The following is a 22,278-nucleotide window of genomic DNA, read 5'->3' as shown; positions in this document are numbered from 1 at the left end:
TCCTATCCTAATAATAACCACAATAATGTAGGTCTTGCGGTCATTATTATAGCTACAAGCTGAAAGCAATTTTGCTAGACGATTATATTCCAAGGGTGTTGCAATAATTGACATGTACCAGTAGAGGGTGCGACAATAAAAAGATGCCCTGCAAACCTGAGGGGTAACCAACTCTATGGGGATAACAGATGGAAGAGTGGCCATGCACCTCAGTGTTAAATTGGCTATTTTTTACAAAATGTTAAACAAACAAAAAATATTTCGAAAATGTTTTTTAATTAAAGTATAGGCTTATTTGGCTATACATGAATGAAACATGCTTAAACATTCGACAATAAGGTCTAATAATTTGTACAATTCTTACTAATCTGTAGGCCTAGGCTATGCCCGCCCCCTTTCAGAACGAGAGTGGCCCAGGAAATAATTCCCCATTCATTTTCCCCATAGACATTTCAAAAAGTATTTATTTAAAGACGTTTACACCGCGGACAAAGCCAACTCGGCTTGTGACAAATCATGACAATAAACACAATGTTTTGGTCCAATCAAATAATTAGTAAGAAGAAAAACAAAACAAAAAGTGTTGTAGGCCTACCCTGCCTTTTTTTCTTCTTTCTAATTATTTGATCTGCCCAAAACATTGTGTTTATTGTCATGATTCGTCACGAGCCGTGTTGGCTTTGTCTGGGCGTAAACGTCTTTCAATAACACTTTTTGAAAAGCCTATAGGGAAAATTAATGGGGAATTAATTCCTGGGCCACTCGTCGTTCTGAAAGGGGGCGGGACTGCGATGCTCTATAGAGATAGATAGTAGTAGTAGTAGTAAATAGCCTTGCCAGGCCATGGGGCCCATAGGGCAGGAGCCTATCTCCTGTTTCTGTAGCGTGAGGCAGCTTGATGTACAAGTACACCCCCTGGACATGACACTAGTATGTCACAGGGATTTACCCCCAATCCAAACCTTGATGCTGAGTGTCAAGCAGGGAGGCACTGGGTCCCATTTTTAGAGTCTTTGGTATATGACCCGGACCGGGGATTGAACCTCAACCTCCCAGTCTCAGGGCGGACACTCTAACCACAAGGCCACTGAGCTGGTATATCTATAGAGATACTGTGTGTAACGATTTGCGGGATTTTTGGACAGAATCTGGAGTAATATAAAAAAATCACACCCGTGTGAACTGAGTGGTGCAACTCCCCCCCCCCCTCTCTCTCATTAGCAGGCAACAGTGCAGCACTCTCTCTCTCTCTGTTTCTGGCACAACAGCGCCCCTACGAGTATTAATAGTCATACTGGTGCTCATGAACCAACACATAGGTGTATGAACCAACACATAGGTGGCCTCTTAAGTCGGCCTCTTGGTGGCACTATAAAAGGCAGATGTGAAAAATGCAGTCAAAGGTTTTTCCTTGGCCACTATAGGGAGTGCATTCAATGTGATTGGTGCAGTTATAGGTAAAAATGTGAATCTGCCTCATGGTGGCGCTATAACAGGCGGTTCAAAATTTGGGGCAGAGGTTCCGGTTCGTCATTGGCATCAGGGAGTGTGTGTGCAAAGTTTGGCATCGACGGGGTTAATGGTGCCATCTGGTAACGGATGCACACACACACACACACACACACAAACACACGGTGGGCAAAACATATACTCGGCCTGGTGGAGACAATAAACCATTTGTAAATGGACTAATATACCCCTATTACCCCAACAATATTATATGATAGGCTATAGGTTGACCTGTTTGAGTAGGCCTACCAAGAAGTAGAAAGACAAACGTTCTAATGTAGGTAGGTAGGCTATAGACAATAGGAATTCTTCATGCATAACCTTGGCTAAATTTTGCGCGAGGCTGATGATGGGTTTAAAGTGGCGGCCAAAAAAAGATAAAGCTAGACTTTTAATTAAACACTATAGTTAGCTAATTAGAGTATTCCTATCCTAAATGGCATGCATGATGACGCTGATGCAAACCAACCACGAAGTGGCAAGACTCTGGCATTGCTCCTTGCAGGCAGCAGAGTAAGGATTGGGTTGTATTTTTGGAACGGTGTGTGTGGGGACTGGTCGCCTTGTTAGGTCTGGTGAAATATTTCCAACAACAGCACCAACTGTCAGGCGATAGCTGCGTCTGAGCGAGGGGTGGCAGGGAAAGGGGAAAGGGGCTATTCTATGGCCACCTTGAAAGCCATTTAAGATCACTGGCTTGTCAAGATAAAACATAGAATTAACAGTTTAATTAAAGGGAAACGGGAAATTGGTATTTCAACCCATTCAGCAAGAAAGAAACGTGTTAAGAGGGCCTAAGTTGCTGAAATCGACGAATCCACGACGGGGACAGGACTCCAGGAGTCATTAAAAGACCAGAGGCGAACAAGAATTAGACTAGGCCTAGCCTACTAATAGTGATAGGCGTTTTCTGCAAATACTATAGACTGAAGTGCACTCGGAGCTATAGAGATGTTCAGACATTACCAAACCATTTTGAAACGAAGAAATTATCACAAGCACAGTGCCAATAAGGATATGATCTCGAATCATTTTTGATGTCAGGTGAAGGTGAAATCAGACTGGTGGTGATATATTTATCGAGATAGTCAAATAAAAACTTTTTGATAAGTTCAGCGTGCCTCTGGGCAGGCTGCAGAAAGTCTAGGCATGAGTGGAGGTCGCTTTGAGTTTGACGACGGCGGAGCGTATTGCGGTGGCTGGGAGGGGGGCAAAGCCCACGGGCATGGGATCTGCACCGGACCTAAAGGGCAGGGCGAGTTCTCCGGCTCCTGGAATTACGGATTCGAGGTGGTTGGAGTTTACACCTGGCCCAGCGGAAACACCTACGAGGGCTACTGGGCTACGGGGAAGCGTCATGGTCTGGGACTCGAAACGAAGGGACACTGGATGTACAAAGGAGAATGGACACATGGCTTCAAAGGGAGATATGGCTCGCGTCTTAATTTTAGCAGTGGAGCAAAGTATGAAGGAACGTGGAATAATGGACTTCAAGACGGATATGGCACGGAGACCTATGCTGATGGAGGTGAGAGATCATTCTATTAATGTCATGGTGTTTTCGGCATCGCCATGTATTTTAACTTGATGTAAAAGACAAGTGATGATGATAATGAACACAATATATTAGCCTGGGTTGAATTTTAGAGTGGGCAAAATAGTTTTAAGACCAGACACCTAATAATGTGTTGTCTCGAATGTGTTATGTCTGTGATATGTTTTAAGAATGTAAAAGTGCAATGTAGAAATACTGCTATATACAAGTAAAAGTGTACGAAAAAAAATACTTGAGTAAAAGTACTAAAGTAGGCTATTGGTATAAAAATGTAGGCCTACTTTCTACCAAAAGTAGAAAGTAGGGCCTACTCATTGTGCAGAAAGTTTTCAAGCTATAGTAAATATATAAATCTTTTGAAAATAGCAGCAAGGCATTATGAGCTTGTAGGTCGGCTATTTTAATGATTAATATTTGAATGGCCTAATTTAGCAATATAGGGCTAAAGTTGTTAATATAGGCATATGTTTAGTCATAATAATCACAGTTTTTAAATAAGTGGAGTAAAGGTTGGCTACAATGTTTCACTCTGAGATGTAAAGTATATAACTAAAAGTAGGCCTATTGAAAACTGGAAATATTCCAGTAAAATGAAAAAGTAAATCTACTTAGTTACTTTACACCACTGTTTTTGATATTGTAACATCGTAATAGTAGCCTATACCTCAAGCATGCACTAAAGAAATGGGTCCATATGGTCTATATGGCACGGAACCTGAGGAGGGAACACCCATGATGATGCCAACATCATAGCATGTCATACTTCCTATATTATAAGAGGTGCTTTGCCTCTAGGGCTTACATTGTAATCCTTACAGTATGTTATATTTGCAGCCAAAAGAACTGTTGCTGTCAGTCAAGTTGTAGTATATCTTTAGACTCTAGTCTAGCTCAACTTCTGGAAGGGCCAAAATTAATAAAATAGCTTTATTCCTCAGTCTCCCACAGTCAAATTAGTTCGATTTCTTTCTTCTTTTTTATTTTATTTTTATTTTATTTTTGCCTATCATGTGCGTTTTTTTGTAAAAATGCACATAATAGGCAAAAAGAAAAGGAAAAGAATAAGAAGTGTGGTTGTATAGCACAAGGTCAAAATGAAAATATAAAAAATCACTAGAATACTGCAGCACTATTTTGAGCCAATTCATTTCGAGACAGATTAATTCAAGTACACAAGCACTTATAGAAGACCTTTAATAGTTAATTTAACAACTTGTGCCCAAGACGTCCACAGACGTCCTGGGAATTACCGCTATGTGGTGCCCAGGACGTCTTTGAATTTTTATTTTATTTTATAAAAGATAAATAAAATGTCAAAAATAACATTGGGCACCCATTTTGAAAATGTTGAAAAGGCACACAATGTTAACTCTCCTTTGCAGCCTATCCTGGTGATTGCTTATCTCGCAGTTCACATCATTTGACAGTGTTTCTATATAGAGTTCATAAGTTGGGCCATGCAGTTCAATTGATCGTAATGGTTCTGGTTTGTACAGAGGTAGCGCTGCTCTGCTCAACAGCTGACTCATCAGCTTTCAGCCCCATCATCACTTCATCATAGTTGTATAGAAGAGGGGGGTGTGGTGATAGGATAGATGTCAAGGGTGTAATAATAGCACAACATGGCAGCAGGCCTGTGCCCCTCCTGGTCTGACAGCCCTCTGCCTGTCAGTGGACCCAAACACGTGAGCATTATAGCATGAGAATAGGGCCACATGATGAGGTTTGGTGGGGGACTAGAAATGACTCAGTCTGTAAGCCAGTCCTGGCACACTACATACAGCTATGACAGGACCAAACACATGCACCCATAACAAAGCAACCATGGTTGCCTTTATTGTTTTTGTTTGAAATGTTAGCTTTGAAATGTCAAAGATATATTCACCTGAGTTCGACTGCTTTTGTATATATGAACTGAAAGGGAAAGGACCCAAATGGAAAGCATAGAAGCAGCGTGAAAAAGATTAATTTATATAATTTTGCTTTTGACAAATATGCTAATTTTTTACATTGTCAATTCAGGCACGTTCCAGGGCCAGTTTACTGGTGGGATGCGGCATGGCTATGGCGTTCGTCAAAGTGTGCCTTATGGCATGGCAGCAGTGGTCCGCAATCCTCTCCGTACCTCCCTGACCTCTCTTCGCAGCGAGCACAGTAATGGTACCATTCTGCAGCAGGACTCCATCATCACCAATGCCTCAGGCGATGAGATACCTGTCGCCACCCCCACACACCTGGGACCATCCCGCGGTGGCTTCGCCCTCACCCTTCAGATAGACCCGGAAGCCGTCAAACCGAAGAAGAAAGGCATTTTTCAAAGGGCCAACCTCCTGGGCAAGCTGAAGAAGTCGGACTCTCGCACCTCACTGTCCAGCCAGAAGAGCAAGCTGAGCTTCCTCAGGAGTGATTCAGCCATGAGCTCCAATGCCAGCGAGACCAACTCCACCATCAGCTGCGACGAGAGTCTGGCCGGAGCCGAGGACTTCCCCATGGTGGAGGCTGACATCGACGCCACCACCACGGAGGTCTACATGGGCGAGTGGAAGAACGACAAGCGCTCGGGATATGGAATAAGCGAACGGTCCAGTGGGCTGAAGTACGAGGGAGAGTGGCTGGACAACCAGCGGCACGGGTATGGCTGCACCGTCTTCGCCGAGGGAGGGAAGGAGGAGGGCAAATACATGAACAACATGCTGGTGAAGGCCATGAAGAAGAGGATGATCCAGCTGAAGGGAAACAAGATAAAGCATAAGGTGGAGCGTGGGGTGGAGGGCGCACAGAGAGCTGCAGCCATCGCTAAGCAAAAGGCTGAGATTGCTGCATCCAGGTAAGGTTGGCTGCATACTGTATGTATTAGACATATTTAGAACATTTGGTTTCATTAAGTGTTGCGACTGTTTTTAATGTTTGCTCATATAGCAGCTGCTTATTGGTAACTGTTCGCAAGACTGAGGAAGACAATGTTGGAAGGTATTCGATTGGTCAGCCATTAATGGTGTGTTAATCTAACTCTGAGAGTGTAGAAAATTACCTGTATGGGTTCATTTATACACAAGTAATACAGTGTCAGGGAAGGGTGCTAGTTAATGCACACATAAATTACTGTTAAGTTCAATGGAGCAAGTTGGTAATCCTGTTGTAATAATAGGCTCTGATGCCATTCATGTGGCCTTACTGTATCTCTGTCTACAGTATCTGTCACCCGCTGGTCTGTATGGGAAATATAATGTATGTTGTATTTTTTTGTTGTAATGCGAGCTCTTCTACAGCAGCGAAGTAGTAGTAATGGGTGGACACCTTAGTATAGACACAACAAAGGATTAGGAAAATAGAGTAAATGATTAGGAGAACTTATAATAACATAATTGTCATTGTCCATTTACAACATCACATAATGTTTTCCTTGATTGCTTTCTATTAGTTCTTGTTTGTGTTCACATTTCCTCCTTACTGAACACCATTCACTTCCATTGTTGTGGAAAAGGTGTGGATAAACACAGAGAGTTAGTAGGCATGCTGTGGGTAACTTGCCCTTGTGAAAACTAAGATATCGTTGGAGGTTACTGTCACTACTAACGTTACTAGAGTACTCTACTAAAAACCCTTCAAATTCATTCTATATGATAGAAATCTGTTTTGCTTTCCATGCGTTATTAACTACACCAGTAGGTGTAATTAGTAATGTCACGTTCAAGTGGCTCTCAGCCTCTCAGTTTCAGCTTGCTGGGCTCAATAACAAGCGCACCCTCTTTTTGAGTGGTGCAACCACTCCAAGGGACAGCAATGTCCGTGTGTCTGTGTTCACCTATGTGTGTCTGACTGTCTGTGTTCACCTATGTGTAAGTTAATGAGCACCAGTATATGACTATTAGTACCAGTAGGTGCGCTATTTGCCAGAAACAGAGCTGGACTGTTGCCTGCTAATGAGAGAGAGAGAGAGAGAGAGAGAGAGGAGGGGGGGGGGGGGGGGAGTTGTGCACCACTCGGTTCACACGGGTGTGATTTTCTATGTAGTATAGTTTCCGAGTCCGACTGCCAAGGCACATAAACTATAGCTACTCACACTTTAAACAAGAAGAAAGCAAGCAGTTTAGGAAAAACTCTGTTATTACATAAGATACTACAGGTTTGTTTTGAATGAAAACCCACTTCTAGAATTGTCGACTTAATTGTATGCACTCCTTGTTAAATTTCAACATGATATGAACTCAAATCTATTATCTAGCATATAGCATATTACTACGGAATGTGTTTTTAGTTTGCTTCTTGCTTTATTTATTTATTTATTACCAAGGACGACATTTTTACTACACTTATGCGTAAAGTTGTACAGGGCAAAAGATATGACACACATGTGCGCCTTGGGGTTTTTTCTATGGCCTTACAAGGCGGTAGTGTTTTTATCAACAGTAATCCTCAGCACCTGAAATAAGCCTAGTGTTTATAGTATGGTGGCTCACACTGATGGACTGCAGATCCTTTCCCTGGACAGATTTAAGTCTAAATATTTTAGCATGGGGAGAAGCGGGTATTATAAGAGTTATTATGGACCTGGACCAGTGTTACTTTGTAATGGTAAGCACAATCAAGCACCCTGAACTATACATCATATTCACGACTCTGTCTTCAGCCTCCAATTAACCCATGCGATTCCTTGAATAGGCATTTGGTTGAAGCTATGTACACAGCCAACATCGAAAACAAACAGCATTTATAGGAAATACTTTCAAGAACACCTTGGTGCCCTTTAAATAAAACCTACACCTATAATATATATCTATACATTTTCATGATAGATACAACCACACCTAAAACATTACATTTTGCTCCGTACAATTATACAAGCCGAGCTTAAAGGACAACTTTCGTTTTTTTTCCGAGCTAATAGAAACGGCAGGCTTTCTATTCCTGAAAAGTTGCAATGCGAAAATAGAAGCCATCGGTCTCACAATAGAGTATATGCGTGTGACATCATCATCATACCCGGAAATTATGTGGGAACGCGTACTGGGTGGAAAATAGCAACTTTCTGGCCTTGACATCCCATACTGCACATCCAAACAGGAAAGTCCTATGTATTGAACAATGTTAAACGACGTTAAACTCACTTTGCCACTCACTTTGCCACCTGACTGACAGACAGACAGACAGACAGACAGACAGACAGATATTCAGAAACGCTCGGGAAGGCAGAGCACATTTATCGTCGCTGGATCGTCTCGCAGAGCCTTTCACACACAGTGAGCAAAATCTCTGCAATCAAAGCCTGATCTTGTGTCAGATCGGGTTTTTTTTAAAAAGCGCCCAAGAGCATAATCGGAGCAAATATCATGCAGTATGTACCTTAGGGGGGGTATTAAATACTATAGTCCTATACTAGACCCCAGGAAATGACATCTGGCCACAAAAGATCACAGGATCTATTGAATGTGAAGAGGGAGGTGACAAACTGACATACACACAACTGACACCTACGACACAGTATGGCATCCCTCTAGTATCCCCCTTCACATTCAGTAGATCCTGTGATCTTTTGTGGCCAGATGTAATTTCCTGGGGTCTAGTAGGACTATAGTAAATAATAATAATAAAGAAATCGCCGTATAAAGTGTAAAGAAAATACATATTTAGCCACTTGTTCGAATGCCCCCACCCCTTGTCAAAAATAGCTAAAATCGCTAAAACATGAGAAAGCACACTCATCTTTTACTTTCTCTAATAACAACCTAAAACATGAACCGTGGTTGAAAAAAAAAAGAAGTTGTACTTGTACTATATTAGTTGTACTATATCGGCTATTTTCATTGTACGATAAAGTATAAACCAGGCTGGCTGTCATGTATAAAAGTAGGTTGCATAGTTCTCATAAACCCTGTAAGTCTGACGGCACCACACCAAAGGCTCTATTTAACTAGACAATCCTGCACTTATACATTGATAATCCATTGTTATGTAAAAAGAACCGCAACAGCCAGGTAAGCAGTTTTCCCTGCTTAAGTCGTCAAAGAGATATGCTTGTTCTTATTCCTGTCCTTTGGAGATGCAGTCAGGGTTTATAAATAACATGTAAAACCTGTCCACTGGGTCACTGCACGGACCCCTTGTCTGCCATGGTCAGCTGTTAGCTTTAACTGCTCGCTGTGTTTTTGTTTCGTGATCGTGGACACTTCATTCGCGTGGGCCCGGCCGGGGCATCTGGATGTGGCCCGTGACGTGTGGCCAGCAGGGGGTGTGTACTGTATACTGCACAGACAGGGGCCATATGGGTCACAGAGGAGCCCTGACTAAATAAGGACAGGCACACTGTTGCTAGCTATCACAATCACAGGAGAATGCAACAGCTGATTATCCTCCCCACCTCCCACTGGCTCCCTCCCAGCCTCGTCTTTCCTGTCCTGCCTGCGTCTCTCACACACGCACGCACGCACACACACACACACACACACACACACACACACACACACACACACACACACACACACACACACACACACACACACACACACACACACACACACACACACACACACACACACACACACACACACACACACACACACACACACACACACACACACACACACACACACACACACACACACACACTTCATTTCATGCTGAATGACAGGCGGGCCTCTTGTTTACATTCACACCACGTCACCTGTTACTCTGCAACAGCAGCACTGTCTGTAACAACAAATCAAACAGTCCCTTTGACCTCATTCTGCTTAAAAAGCTAGTTATATGCTTTGCCTTGCCATTCCAGTAGGTGGAACGGGTTGAAATACACAGCAAGGCAAGTTTATTGAACTCTGCCTCTCCACCTTTAGTTTTGAGAACAGAAGACCAGAGAGGCCTGGATGGTGCATGATATATTACAAACCGTTCATTGCTTTATAGAGCAACAGTAGTATTTTGAAATATGTTTTTTTGGTAGGTGATTTGATCCACTTTCATGGTTAAACAATTCAGCTTCAACTGAGATACTGTACTCAATAGCCCCCTGGTGAGCTTTGGCCTACTGACAAGAACAGATCACAGACACCAGACCAGTCCATCTTGCGTCAGTGGTGGTGTCAAATTGTCCCACGGATATAAATATGACACACCTCATAAGCAACTAGGCTACTTTATAGGGATAAGGAGTTAGCATACTGTAGGCCTACCACACCTTGCCTTATACTCTTTCATGCCTTAATGCTGATGTACTGCATGCATTTTGTGTTGGGAACATACTGTAAAAAATATGGACAAAGCGTTCCCCGGGTCTAAGAGGAACGTAAAATGAAGCCTGTCAGTCCTTGAATTGTAAGTCGCCATCTTTCTAGATCCGTTTGGGCCCAGCTGGCCCATTGGCTGGCCCAGACAACGAGGCGGGACATCCCTCCTTCTTCTTAGTTGGTTTTTATTTTGACTCGAGTGGGTGGGGAATCCCGATCATAGACTGTAACTCCCGGAATCCCGATTTCCTTGTGGCTTCACAAAATATCTGTCTGACTGCCCCCCTGGTTGGGAAGCAATCACAACCATTCAAGCTGTCTCACCAGAGCAGTGTTGTACAGTATGTACCGTAGGATCCAGGTTATACAGTTCCTCAGCAGATGACAATAACTGGTAAAAACAAATATGTGATATACGTGATAAAGGAATGCCGGACATTTCAGCTATTATGTGAACCCCATAACAATGTTGCAATTAAGGGACTGTATGTAGCACATGATACAGATATCTAAATAATAAGTTATCTAATTGTGCACTAAAACAGCAAGTCATCTTTTTATAGAACCACTCCCTCTTTCTACCACCCCCTTCACACTCTATGTCACAGTTGAATGGGACACTCAACAGAGATCCAATGGCACATGCCAATATGTAGCTTGCAAAAGCATAGTTACATAAAGCTGTTCAGAAGGTCAGAGACATCTATAGAACGGGATGAGATGCACACAGCGATAGTAGATAACAAAAATATATGCTAATGCACAATGCTTTGATTGCTTTCCAATGAACTCTTACAGCCACAACTTCCACAAGTATCAAAGACAAGTCTCTTGACAACTCTCTTCCTATGATTGACGTCTCGTCATTCTTCGGAATACAACAAGTAGATCGTCCTTAAGGGAGCCCCGAAAGCGTAGCGTATGTAGGTCAAAGTTTCACATGTCACACTGGGTTGTGAGAGTGAGGATTGAGAAAGGAAACTGACTTCATTAGTAGTGTGCCTGGTGTTAATCCTGCTGAACTTTTGGGGGCTCTTGCTTTGCAATGTGGTGTAATTTGGCTATGCACTAGTATGCTGTTGGACACCACATCTAAGGTTCAGATATTGCTGCATTGGCTGACACTCGTCTAGAGATGGCTTTGGGGGAAAAATCACACCTGTGTGAAGTGACTGAGGGGCGCTCCTATCATCGTACATCATCGTACATCATCTCATTCCAGGCAATCAGAATTTGCGTCCTCACCTTCGTCTTCAATGTTTGTGTTTACGCAAACACTCAAAGCTGGCCATTCATTGTAAATGGCATTCCATGTTTGTGTTTACACAGAATACACACACCCTCAAAGCTGAACATAGGAGGGGATAGCGCCCCTCAAAAATACCACCTGCTGCCATTTCCTGTCCTTCACAGTGGGTATACATTGCAGATTTGACTCGACTTTGGCTCTTACAGTATAACTTACTACTTTAAGGCCCCATTTACAATGACAATCAAATCAAATCTAGCCTGATTCTAGCCTGGATATAAGATCTGTGCCACATCAAGATTTAAATCAGATTTGTTCAAATAAGTCTAAATGCAAACAGGTCACATGGAATCAGATTTGGCCGCCAGTCTGAACACACAGATCGGATCTGGTCACTTGCAAACCAGTGTGAAAGGTCGGGCCAAAATATCTGATTTGAGAAAAAACGAACAAATTGGAATCGGATTTGACTTGATGTGACTGCAATCTAAATGGGGCTGTCATTTATGGTGTGGTAACTAGGCTGGTTACTCTGAGAAAAACAAATTGAGGGTGGCAGGTAGAATAACTTTGTAGGGAGACGCCATCTGTTGCCATTGTTTCCTTTTTTCCCCACTCTGTGGCAACGTACCCAGCACAACTTTATGGCGGATTAGCTGCCTGACTGGCTGCCAGCTTGACAACTGCTAAACACCAACGTCATTAGGCTTTCTCTAACCCTTTCCTAAATTGTACAACAAGTGGCTACTTTGTGTGACATCTGTATGCTGGAACAGCTATTGTGATTACATTCGTCGTATGCATCCAGCATAATTTTCTCACTGTTTGGATCTAGTTTTCACTTAACGTTAAAGTTAACTGATTTGTTTGGACAGAACAGACACTCATCAATGTCTTCAGTGATAATGTATCCATTTGTAACTCCGAGAGTGTACAAATGTACCAAACACATGTTTTGTATACTCTCAGAGTTAAATTAACACTATATTCTTCTGTGTTACAAATAACAGCATGCTGGTTAGGCATGCTATCTGCTATTGCAACCTACATATTATCATCCATTTGAATCTAGTTATCAACATCTTGGGAGAACTGGGCGAGAGTATATAGGTGTTGACTGTATGGACAGGTGTTGCTCTGCTATATGAAGCAGGGAACCTCAAGGGGCTCTAATTGTTCCAGTGGGAAGTCACCGTGCCTACTACCCCACAGAGTCCTCAAGTGGATATGTGGGGCTATTTTCAGCACAGTGTAACATTACAGTATGCCAAGAATTCCTCAGAGTAATCACAATCGGTAATACTCCATGTTAATGCGGAAACAAAATATCAATAGTGAGCTTTGAACTTTCAGGTCAGTGAATGGTTTGGCCATCATGACAGTATAACGTCATAGCTGAACACCACAATCTCGTGACGGACGGACGGACGGACGGACGGACGGACGGACGGACGGACGGACGGACGGACGGACGGACGGACGGACGGACGGACGGACGGACGGACGGACGGACGGACGGACGGACGGACGGACGGACGGACGGACAGACAGACAGACAGACAGACAGACAGACAGACAGACAGACAGACAGACAGACAGACAGACAGACAGACAGACAGACAGACAGACAGACAGACAGACAGACAGACACACACACACACACACACACATTCCATTACTCTCTGTCTCGCTCTCTTCCTCTCTCGCTGTCTCTCTCTCTCTCTCTCTCACTCTCTCTCTCTCTCTCTCTCTCTCTCTCACACACACACATACACACACGCACGCACGCACGCACAGATATGCTTGATATTTGAACCCTCAGTAATAAGTCATTTGCTAGAGAAGGAGTATGGGGGGTTAACAAAAAAGACACCCTCGCTCATAGTACCAATGAACCAGTGAAGCCACGCATGATATGATTTAATACTGTAAACAAGCCCTGCCATGTGGTATTTTGGTCAGTCTGTAACTAACGATGAACTGATTGTGTTAACTTGGCAGTGGCTCAGGGTAGAGTGGCGTAGACGGCGGGGGTGCTTGGCAGCTGGAGAACCCCCCCAAGAAATTATAGGAACACAAAATAGCAACGCCTGAGCTCCCCTCCCCCATGACGGGGGTTTTGTCACGTAGGCACACGATCGACTCACACCTTTACGGGGGGTGGTGGGGGCTTTTGGGCCACTGGCGGGGGTGGGCATTGCCTGTTCCCTGTTCACAGAACAGGTATTCAAATGGCACCCCCCAGTTATAAGAACTATTCGCCCCTGACCGCAAGGTTCCCCAGTTCAAACCTGGGCTCCCCCAGAGTCAGTGTCAAAGTGTCGTTGCCGTTTTTGCAAGACTCTGAGCCCGTAATTGCTGGGTGGATGTAATGCACAATCTATGTAGCGCATTGGATAAAGGCGCTATATAAATGCACCATGTATGTTCCATTGTACTGCTTTTTGTGCACAGCCGGGTTCAGGGATGGGTTCTAAGTATAGTGAAACAGAGAGGGCACTGCTTGGGGGGGTTTGAGGTCTTAAGTGTTGTGGACTTCTTGTAACTTTTTCTTTTTTTTTTACATTTTTTTTTTATCCCACAATTTTGTAACCCATTTTTCACCCCTGTGCCAATCATCTACTGTGATCCTGGGCTCTACACACCCTCCGCCAACCTGGGGAGAGCAACGGACTTAACTCATGCTCCCTTCATGCCTGAGTGTCCAAGTTGCTCCTTTACACCTGACAGGGGGGAGTTTCCCTGGTTGGATGTAGCGCGTGGAAGGAACACGTTATTCCAACCAGTTCCTTTCCCCTCCATCAGGCGCCCCGGCTGGCCAGGGGGAGGCAGTTTAGAGACCAGGATTACTGCATGTTTTTGTGAGGGTACCTACCCTAGGGGACACGGGGAGAACATGCAAACTCCACACAGAAAGGCCCTTTCGCCAAACCCGCCCTCGGGTATGGGCACTGATGACGCGGAGGAGGAAACACGCCGCCAGCACCCACAGTGCCCCGAGCGGGAATCGAACCCAGGACCTTCTAGCTGTGAGGCGACAGCACTACCAACTTGTAACTTTTTATCGTCCAGCAGTGCCAACTGCCAAAGTGTCTTTCCAAATAGAGGGCAGGGAATGCATATGGGGGTGGTTGGGTTTGCAAATGGAACCCAGGAGGTCATTGATCTGAGAAAGTGTGACATGTCCTGCCATGTATTTGTTTCATAAATAATTAAAGTTAAACAATTGTGAAGTGAGCGGCGCTCTTATTATCTATTGCTTCACTGTTAATGGGAATTTGTGTATGACTGAAATAGCCAATTTGCTCGTCTACATAATTATGACGTAAATTCTACATTCATTCAATGGGAGTTTGTGTAGGACAAAAATACCGATTTTCTCAGACACATGACATAAATTCTCAATTCATTATCAATGTAATGTTTGTGTCTACATATAGAAATGGCTATAGATATTGTTATTTGTTACTGCTTGTACATGGCAGGTATAATTTAGATGCACTTCAAATGTGTTATTTGTGTTACTTGCAGAACGACCCATGCGAAGGCCAAGGGAGATGCAGCAGAGCTGTCTTCTCAAGCTGCCAACAGTGAGTCCAGCATCTCTAGAGTGGTGGCTAGAGAGCTCTCTCCTTCCTTCCACCAGCCAGGTCAGTGGTCTTCAGCTTCTGCTCTGTGGCCTTCAGCAGTGTTCTGCTATACAATGCAGCATAATTCTATTTAAAAACACAAAACGAAATAGACCGCATCATGCTATCATTGTGTACATAGTAACATCAACAATGAGAGTCAGTATACACAGAGGAATACAGAAAATAAATAATATTGTGTGTAGGCAACACTAAAGGTCCTTGCGGACTCCGAAACACGCTGCAGTGTAGACACCTTAATGTAGTATTATTGCATGTCATAGTGCTAGTCACTCGTTTGTAAGGATGTGAGGATGTATGGATTCATATCTCACCTGGCTGAGTCCTGGAACAGTATTACTGAGGATATAGTCAATCCTAGCAAAGAGCTGTCTCCGGTACTCCAGGCTGTCTAAACATTGGAGAGTCAGCCTCTATTTATGATTTGTATGTTTTCTTGTGACGTTGATTTGATTTGTATGTGCTCTATGGACCCCCTGTGTGTCTGGATTCTGGAATAAAGTTGGAATTGAATTGAATATCTATCTTTAAATCAAACCCCAGGCATAGGCTATAAACAAAACAGAATCCCATTTTCTCCTAGCCAGCTTCACACTGTACTGTGTGAACCAACTGTACTGAACACATAATATACTGAGGAGTATAGTGAGGAACCCAAGGTAGGGCGAGACTCAGGGTGGGGGCGTAGTCTCTGGAGCTGACGGTCATCTTTGCTCTATACTCGGAATGAGCGGCTGGTCGTCTCTGCTCCGTCACTGCCCCCCCTGGATTCCTAGAGAATCGAGGCGGAAGGAGGAGGTTGGGGTGGAGGAGGATGGCGATTTTGAAGAATAGTGAAAATGGCCGATCTACAAGTGCAGTACTCACAACCCATGTTTGGTCTGTCGTGGAGCAGAACAAACAACTTGGTTGAGAGATCGCAGGTGTATTTATGCTGTGGTGATTGCGCCAGGGATTGGCTGGGTGATAATGAAAGGCAGGTGAGTTGATGAGGAGGGAGGAGTGGTTCGGGTGAGTTGATGAGGAGGGAGGAGTTGTTGATAATGAGGGAGAAGTGGTTAAGGTCAAGCGGAAGGAGGTCTCTTCTCCCGAAACTACGTTGTATAGTACAACTTCCCTATATATACAGCTTTAGCTTTCAGAGACTTGGCTGAGCCTCAGTATAAGGGTAGCCACCTTTGAATGCGTCTAAAAAAGGAACATCTTATTAGGCCAACGGGATCATATCAGTTTCCTTGTCGGACTGGCAGTCCAGCAAAGAGATGTGACACGCACGCACGCGCACACACACACACACACACACACACACACACACACACACACACACACACACACACACACACACAGACACACACACGTCACACACACACTAACACCCAGAGCCTTGTATAAGCCTTTTGCATTTCTTCCCATTTCCTCAGAAGAGGGCTTAGAGACGAATTCTAGCAGACACTGATCAAATGTAGCCAGCATTGAGTGGCTGAGATATCTGAGGTCAGTGCTGACCACAGCCTGACCGAACACTGCACTACACATTCCTCCATGAAAGCTCTTTCACCATGAACTCAGGAGATAACACACAGAGAGAGTTACCATGTCAAAGTGATTGTTTGTTTTCAATAACTTAATACAGAGGTCCTGTATAGAATAAATGACAATACAAAATTGCAGTTATAAGTTTATTTTTTATTTTTTATTTACAATGATTGCAGTAGTATACAATTAAATAAATAACTACCTATAGTAATACAAATCACACTTGTGTGAAGTGACTGAGGGGAGCTCTTATCATCATACATCATCAATACAGTGGCATCACCACAATTCCGTCCAATCACTTTTGCCGTCCTCACTTTTCTGTAGGCCTACTCACTAAGCCATCAGCCAATCAAATCATCTCCATGGGGTACACACAGACACACAAAGCTGGGCATAGGAGTGGCTAGCGCCCCTCAGAAATAGAAGCCATATAATATAAAAGCTATTACAGACAAATACGATTATATCAGAGACTGATATAATCGAGTCCAGTTTCCATTTGCGATGTTGTGCATTTAGGGTTTGAATGGCTAACTTTAACATAAATATCCCCTTTTCAACATCCCATTGTTGTCACTTTATAATATCTCATATTGGATCTATCAAGAAAATAAAAATCACTGTTGGGGTTTGTGAGCCCAGGGACAGACTGTGTTACAGACTGAACAAAAATACCACCACTGGCCTGGGCCATGTTGGCTCAGCGGTCCAGGCACCTTGGCTGGTAATCCAGTCTGGCAGTGTGCCGCGGGTTTCACTCCTGATCCCAACAGCCTTTACTGCATGTCTTCCTGTCAGCCTACTGTCTGTCCCTCCATAAAAAAATATAAAATAAAGGCAAAAGCCACAAAAAAGCATCCAAATATATAGGCCTACCACCACTGTACTTCCTATTTTCCTATCGCCACAAGATATCATCTGTCTTTTTGGGGCCGTAAAGTGTATCAAATATACTAGAATGGTCTTGTTATTCACTCTTACAATGACAATTTAGCCATTTATCAGAATCTCTTCTCTGGAACAACATATGTGATCAGAGTAAATAACTAAACCTATACCCCTCAACACATGACAGGGCCAATGTACTTAAAGTGCAAAGAGGATGATTTAATTATCAAATAAAATAAACGGTCTGAAATAACATATTAATAAATATTGGCCTCTGATTGTTTGATTGTTCCTTTGTTTTCTTCTGGTTATACCGTACGACATATACACCCCTTCTCATGCCTATTGGAGCACCAGAACCAGACAGGATTGAAGTGCACAGTAGTTTATTCATATAGCTTTGTACAGGAGGTGATTAGAACATGATGATGAGAATGACGATGGTGGTGATGGAAATGATGATTTAACTGAGCAAGGAAAAGAAACACAGTAGTGTAAATAAACAAAGGCATATTAATCAAACTAGGCAAGAACAACTCAAACAAACAAATACTTAAAGGGCCCTTGCAATTATTACAAGTTCAGAAAAAAACATTTTAGGGAATCTGTATTCTGATCATTTGTGGATGAATTGTTGGTCTGTGCACCGCTCTGAACACTGCATTATACATTCCCTTTGGTGCTATAGGCCCTGAGTACCTGAAGAAGAGAGCATTAGACGAAGTACCCGAGGGCGGTGAGAACGCGGACACGGTCATGCACGAGCCCGCCATGCTGGCCGAAGAGGAGCCCATGCCCACGCCACCAGATAGCCCCCTGATGAATGAACTGCACCGGCTAATGCCCGGCGGCACCACCCCGGCCCGCACGCCGTCCCCTAGCCCTGGCATCACCAACAAGGAGGTCACCAGCAGCCTCCTCACACCCGGAGGCTGGGACGGAGGAGACAAGCCCGTTAAAAGTGCTGGTGGAAGCAGGAGCAGCAGCAGACCGGGCAGCCGCTCTGCCACTCCCTTGTCTTCCGCCCCTGCTGCTGCCCCCGCTGCTGCCAGCGAGCTGGAGTCCAACGCTGCCCCCGGCAGCCGTGGCCCCTCCTCCCGCACGCCCAGCCGCCAGAGCACGAAGGCCGAGCAGGGCTCCGACCTCGAGATTAAGCCTCTGCAGAAGTTTGACTCTGACGCGGCCGCCCCGGTCACCGCTGCTCCTCCCGTAAGCAATGGACTCATCTACGCGGATGAAGAAGAAGTGTCGCCGCCTGCCTCGAAAGCGCCCTCCAAAGCGGTCACGCCCGAGCCGAAAGCGGCCGAGCCCAGACACGAACGAGCCCCGTCTGTCCAGGAGCGGGCGCCGTCTGCCTCGGAGAGCAAGGTGGAGTCGAGGGAAGCGAGTCGACCGGCCAGCAAAGTGGAGCTGAGGCCACCTGTGAGCCGAGAGCCTAGCCCCAGACCGTCACCAAAACCTGCGCCCAAATTTGAACCGAAACCTGACCCTAAGCCAGAGGAACCTGTCGTCGCCAAGCCGGCTGCCAAACCAGCCGCGAAGGTGGACCCCAAAGCTGAAGCCCGACTGAAGGCTTCAGTGACAACCCCAAGTTATGAAGTGACTGCAGAGTCACTGGAGGTAAGGTCATGTATTCTGAACAATTCCCCCTTTTTAAGATCAAATAAGACAGTTTTTCTAGTTTCTCAAATGTGTTGTTTTATTAACGGCTTAGCCGTTGTTTTACTTCCAAGTGTCTGGAAGGTACAGGGCATGTACACAGCATGTTACAAAAATGGGTGTTGCTGAATCTTTACACGAGATTCCACATTAATCTGTTACTTTGACATACTGCACAGTTTACCACCAGCCCAGCCCTTGATTTGAGATTGAGATAATTTTATTATTTTACAATAATACACTTTACAATAATATATCTTTTTTTGCTCACTACACCTACACATCTTTAAGGCTTTACTTTTGAACGCATAAACATCTAAACGTTTGTTGCAAAGACATATAGGCCTACTGTAGAAACACATACAGTATGTACACACATAGAGAACCCCATGGCACTTTCATTTTATTAGTTAATTAATTTAATTTTAACTAGGCCTACTTAAACCCTATACTTCATTGACTTTGGTCCCCAAGGGGTGCATACTATGTAGCCCCCTCCTTGTATCCCTCTACAGGAAAACTCTTATAGCTGAAAATAGCAGATCTACATGCTCATCTATTTTCACTGAATGTTTGCCTATTATAACATACATGTAATGTTCATTGGTTAGGGTCCATATTGTCTCACGAGCCAGACTGTTGCCTTCCACAATTTTCATATGCTTCCGTCATACAGTCTGGAGCACGGAAACTCTGTGACGCCTTCTCCTCACTTCTCTTTCTGTCTTTACAGTCTCGCATATTTGTCCTAGTATCAATAAAAAAAAATCAAAGCCTATATAGCTTGCTAAATTCAAAAATACATTTTCAATAAATTTAAAATATATTTTCATAGCTTCTTTTCTTGGCTTCTCGGGAGATGTATTTTCAGACTAGGGTTCATGTGATTAAATTACGTTTATTTTAATATTCGTGCCCACTCACCATGGATTGTTCTCTTCTTTTCAAGGGGCCAAACGCCATAATGATCTTTATGGTCATCTTGCTGAACATCGGCTTAGCCATTCTCTTTGTGAACATTTTGTCTTGAAACATCATCAACCAACCCAGGTAATAAAAATACTCTATTATAAATCACACTTAACATATATATTTTTTTAAACATTTTTCTTTACAAGATTGTATTTTCAAAGCAATTATTCACATATATTTTGCCCCCCACAACCCCATGGCAGCACAAATACTAAACAAAATCTTCGAAGAAACATCAGGAAATGTCCATAAATACAAAACAAATTAAAAGAATATTATTAATAACAACAAAAAAACATACAAATTACATACAGTTAAAACAAACAAATGCACAATGTCCCATCACACTTAATTAACATTTATTACATTTTCCATCAAAAGGATATGGACCATAAGCACTGACTTTAATTTACCACAACACATTTGTGTGCTCTGCTTCAATATGATGTGTTCGGAGTGGTGCTGTCAAAGGTTTGATCTGTGTGTTGTTGGCTGTCCTCAGGTCACCAGCAGTGTTGCAGAGAGAGATGGCTTGATTCTTCAGCAAGAACCAGAGAGATGAAAGAGACTGCAGAGAGAAACAATCCTTATATGGATACTCACAGCTGCTCCGAAGCTTCTGTCCTGTTCACTTCTGTTCCGCGTGAACCAACTCTATGCCGATTGAAGAAGAGATAGAAGACAAGCGGGAGGATTCAAGTGATTCAGTCAATCTAAACGTGATGACGACGACGGAGGCTTTTGGACTTTTGATTTACATGTTTTGTTTTGTGCTCATGATCTCATGAAGCTCTCGTGGACAGTCAATTCTGCTATCTCTCTGCTACTGTAAATCAAAATAATGTTGTATGGTCATGTTTTTCCACGCTCAACGGAATCCATGAGTTGTGCAGCTCTAATGCCTACAATAACTTGGAAATAAGTTTAGAGAGGTATATAACACTATGCATTTTATACATTCATTAGTATTTTCTATTATGGATATAATGTATTAGTTTAAACACACAGTACACCATCATGTTTCATTGATTTAGGAAATGATGAATGGAATAGACTAGGGAAATTATTGGGTGCTAATATGTGTGATTGTTATTGAACACCTGTTGTAAAATGTGTTATGCTTGATGTTTGTCGTACAGTACTGTGAGGCACCCAAGTGGTTACATTGTGTATGTTTTGCAATGAGAGGGAGAAGCAAGGCAGAGTTAGAAAACGAATAGTGTGGTTAAGAATGGTCTGATGATATGTGAGCAAGAGGAATGTTAATGGAAAAGAAGAATGAAAACTTCAGAAGGGACACTGAAATGAATTTCTAGAATAATTGAGTAAATTGGGGTTATGTTTTGCCTGTAAACAAGTGCTATTGCTTGTGTTCACACCAGTCAATACTAGTATTATTAAGGGCAGGTTATGCTTCAGAGCCAATCAGTTTTGTTGTTATTTTTCAACTTTTGTACGCATGAAGGCACTTTGAGTGAGCGTGTGTATTTTTGTACATTCATGAAATGCACATCTTTCTGCAATGAAAGCACGCTCTTGCAAGATATTTGGGAGAGAAGTGCACAATCACATATTACTAATATTTCCCTATGAGTCAATTACCTCAGGATTGTGATATGGAGGAAAATAGAGAATGACTGGTTACTCCTCGTCTTACATAGTGCTCTCTGACAATCAGTATTGGTTGTTTTGTTTAAGATTTAATTTATTCTTTGCTCTATTTTTGATGAATTAATAAGTGGTAACAATAGGAAATTCATTAACAATTTTACAAGAAAGGTATTACAGTTTCAATATTCTAGACAAGCCAGCCCATGCCAAAGCAATATAAAGAGGCCCTAGGCCTGTATGACTCTCAAATCAATGACTGTGTATCGTTTTCATTGCATGCAAAAGGCAGCAAATGTCATATTTTTTTTGGTCATATGTCATGTCATATTTTTTCTTTTGTAAAGCTCTGGGTTCAATGCAACTCTAAGGAACTTTAATGCATAAAACTGATGAATGGAAAGTAAACATTAAAGCAGGTATACGTTT

At 43.2% G+C, this 22,278-nt stretch overlaps 1 protein-coding gene across 1 annotated transcript; it reads left to right on the top strand.

The window, feature by feature from the left end:
* Nucleotides 1–2,097: 2,097 nt before the first annotated feature.
* jph2 (junctophilin 2) lies at nucleotides 2,098–22,278 on the top strand. Its single transcript, XM_080764689.1, has 6 exons — nucleotides 2,098–3,037; nucleotides 5,087–5,891; nucleotides 15,065–15,183; nucleotides 18,299–19,230; nucleotides 20,219–20,319; nucleotides 20,744–22,278. The coding sequence occupies exons 1-5, from the start codon at nucleotides 2,659–2,661 to the stop codon at nucleotides 20,297–20,299; spliced, it is 2,316 nt and encodes a 771-aa protein (XP_080620815.1). The 5' UTR covers nucleotides 2,098–2,658; the 3' UTR covers nucleotides 20,300–20,319; nucleotides 20,744–22,278.

Source organism: Protomyctophum bolini (assembly GCF_963924005.1).
Source record: "Protomyctophum bolini genome assembly, chromosome: 5".
NCBI classification, from domain to species: Eukaryota; Metazoa; Chordata; class Actinopteri; order Myctophiformes; family Myctophidae; genus Protomyctophum; species Protomyctophum bolini.
The sequence above is the reverse complement of the archived record's forward strand: the minus strand, read 5'-3'. Positions and strand labels throughout refer to the sequence as shown.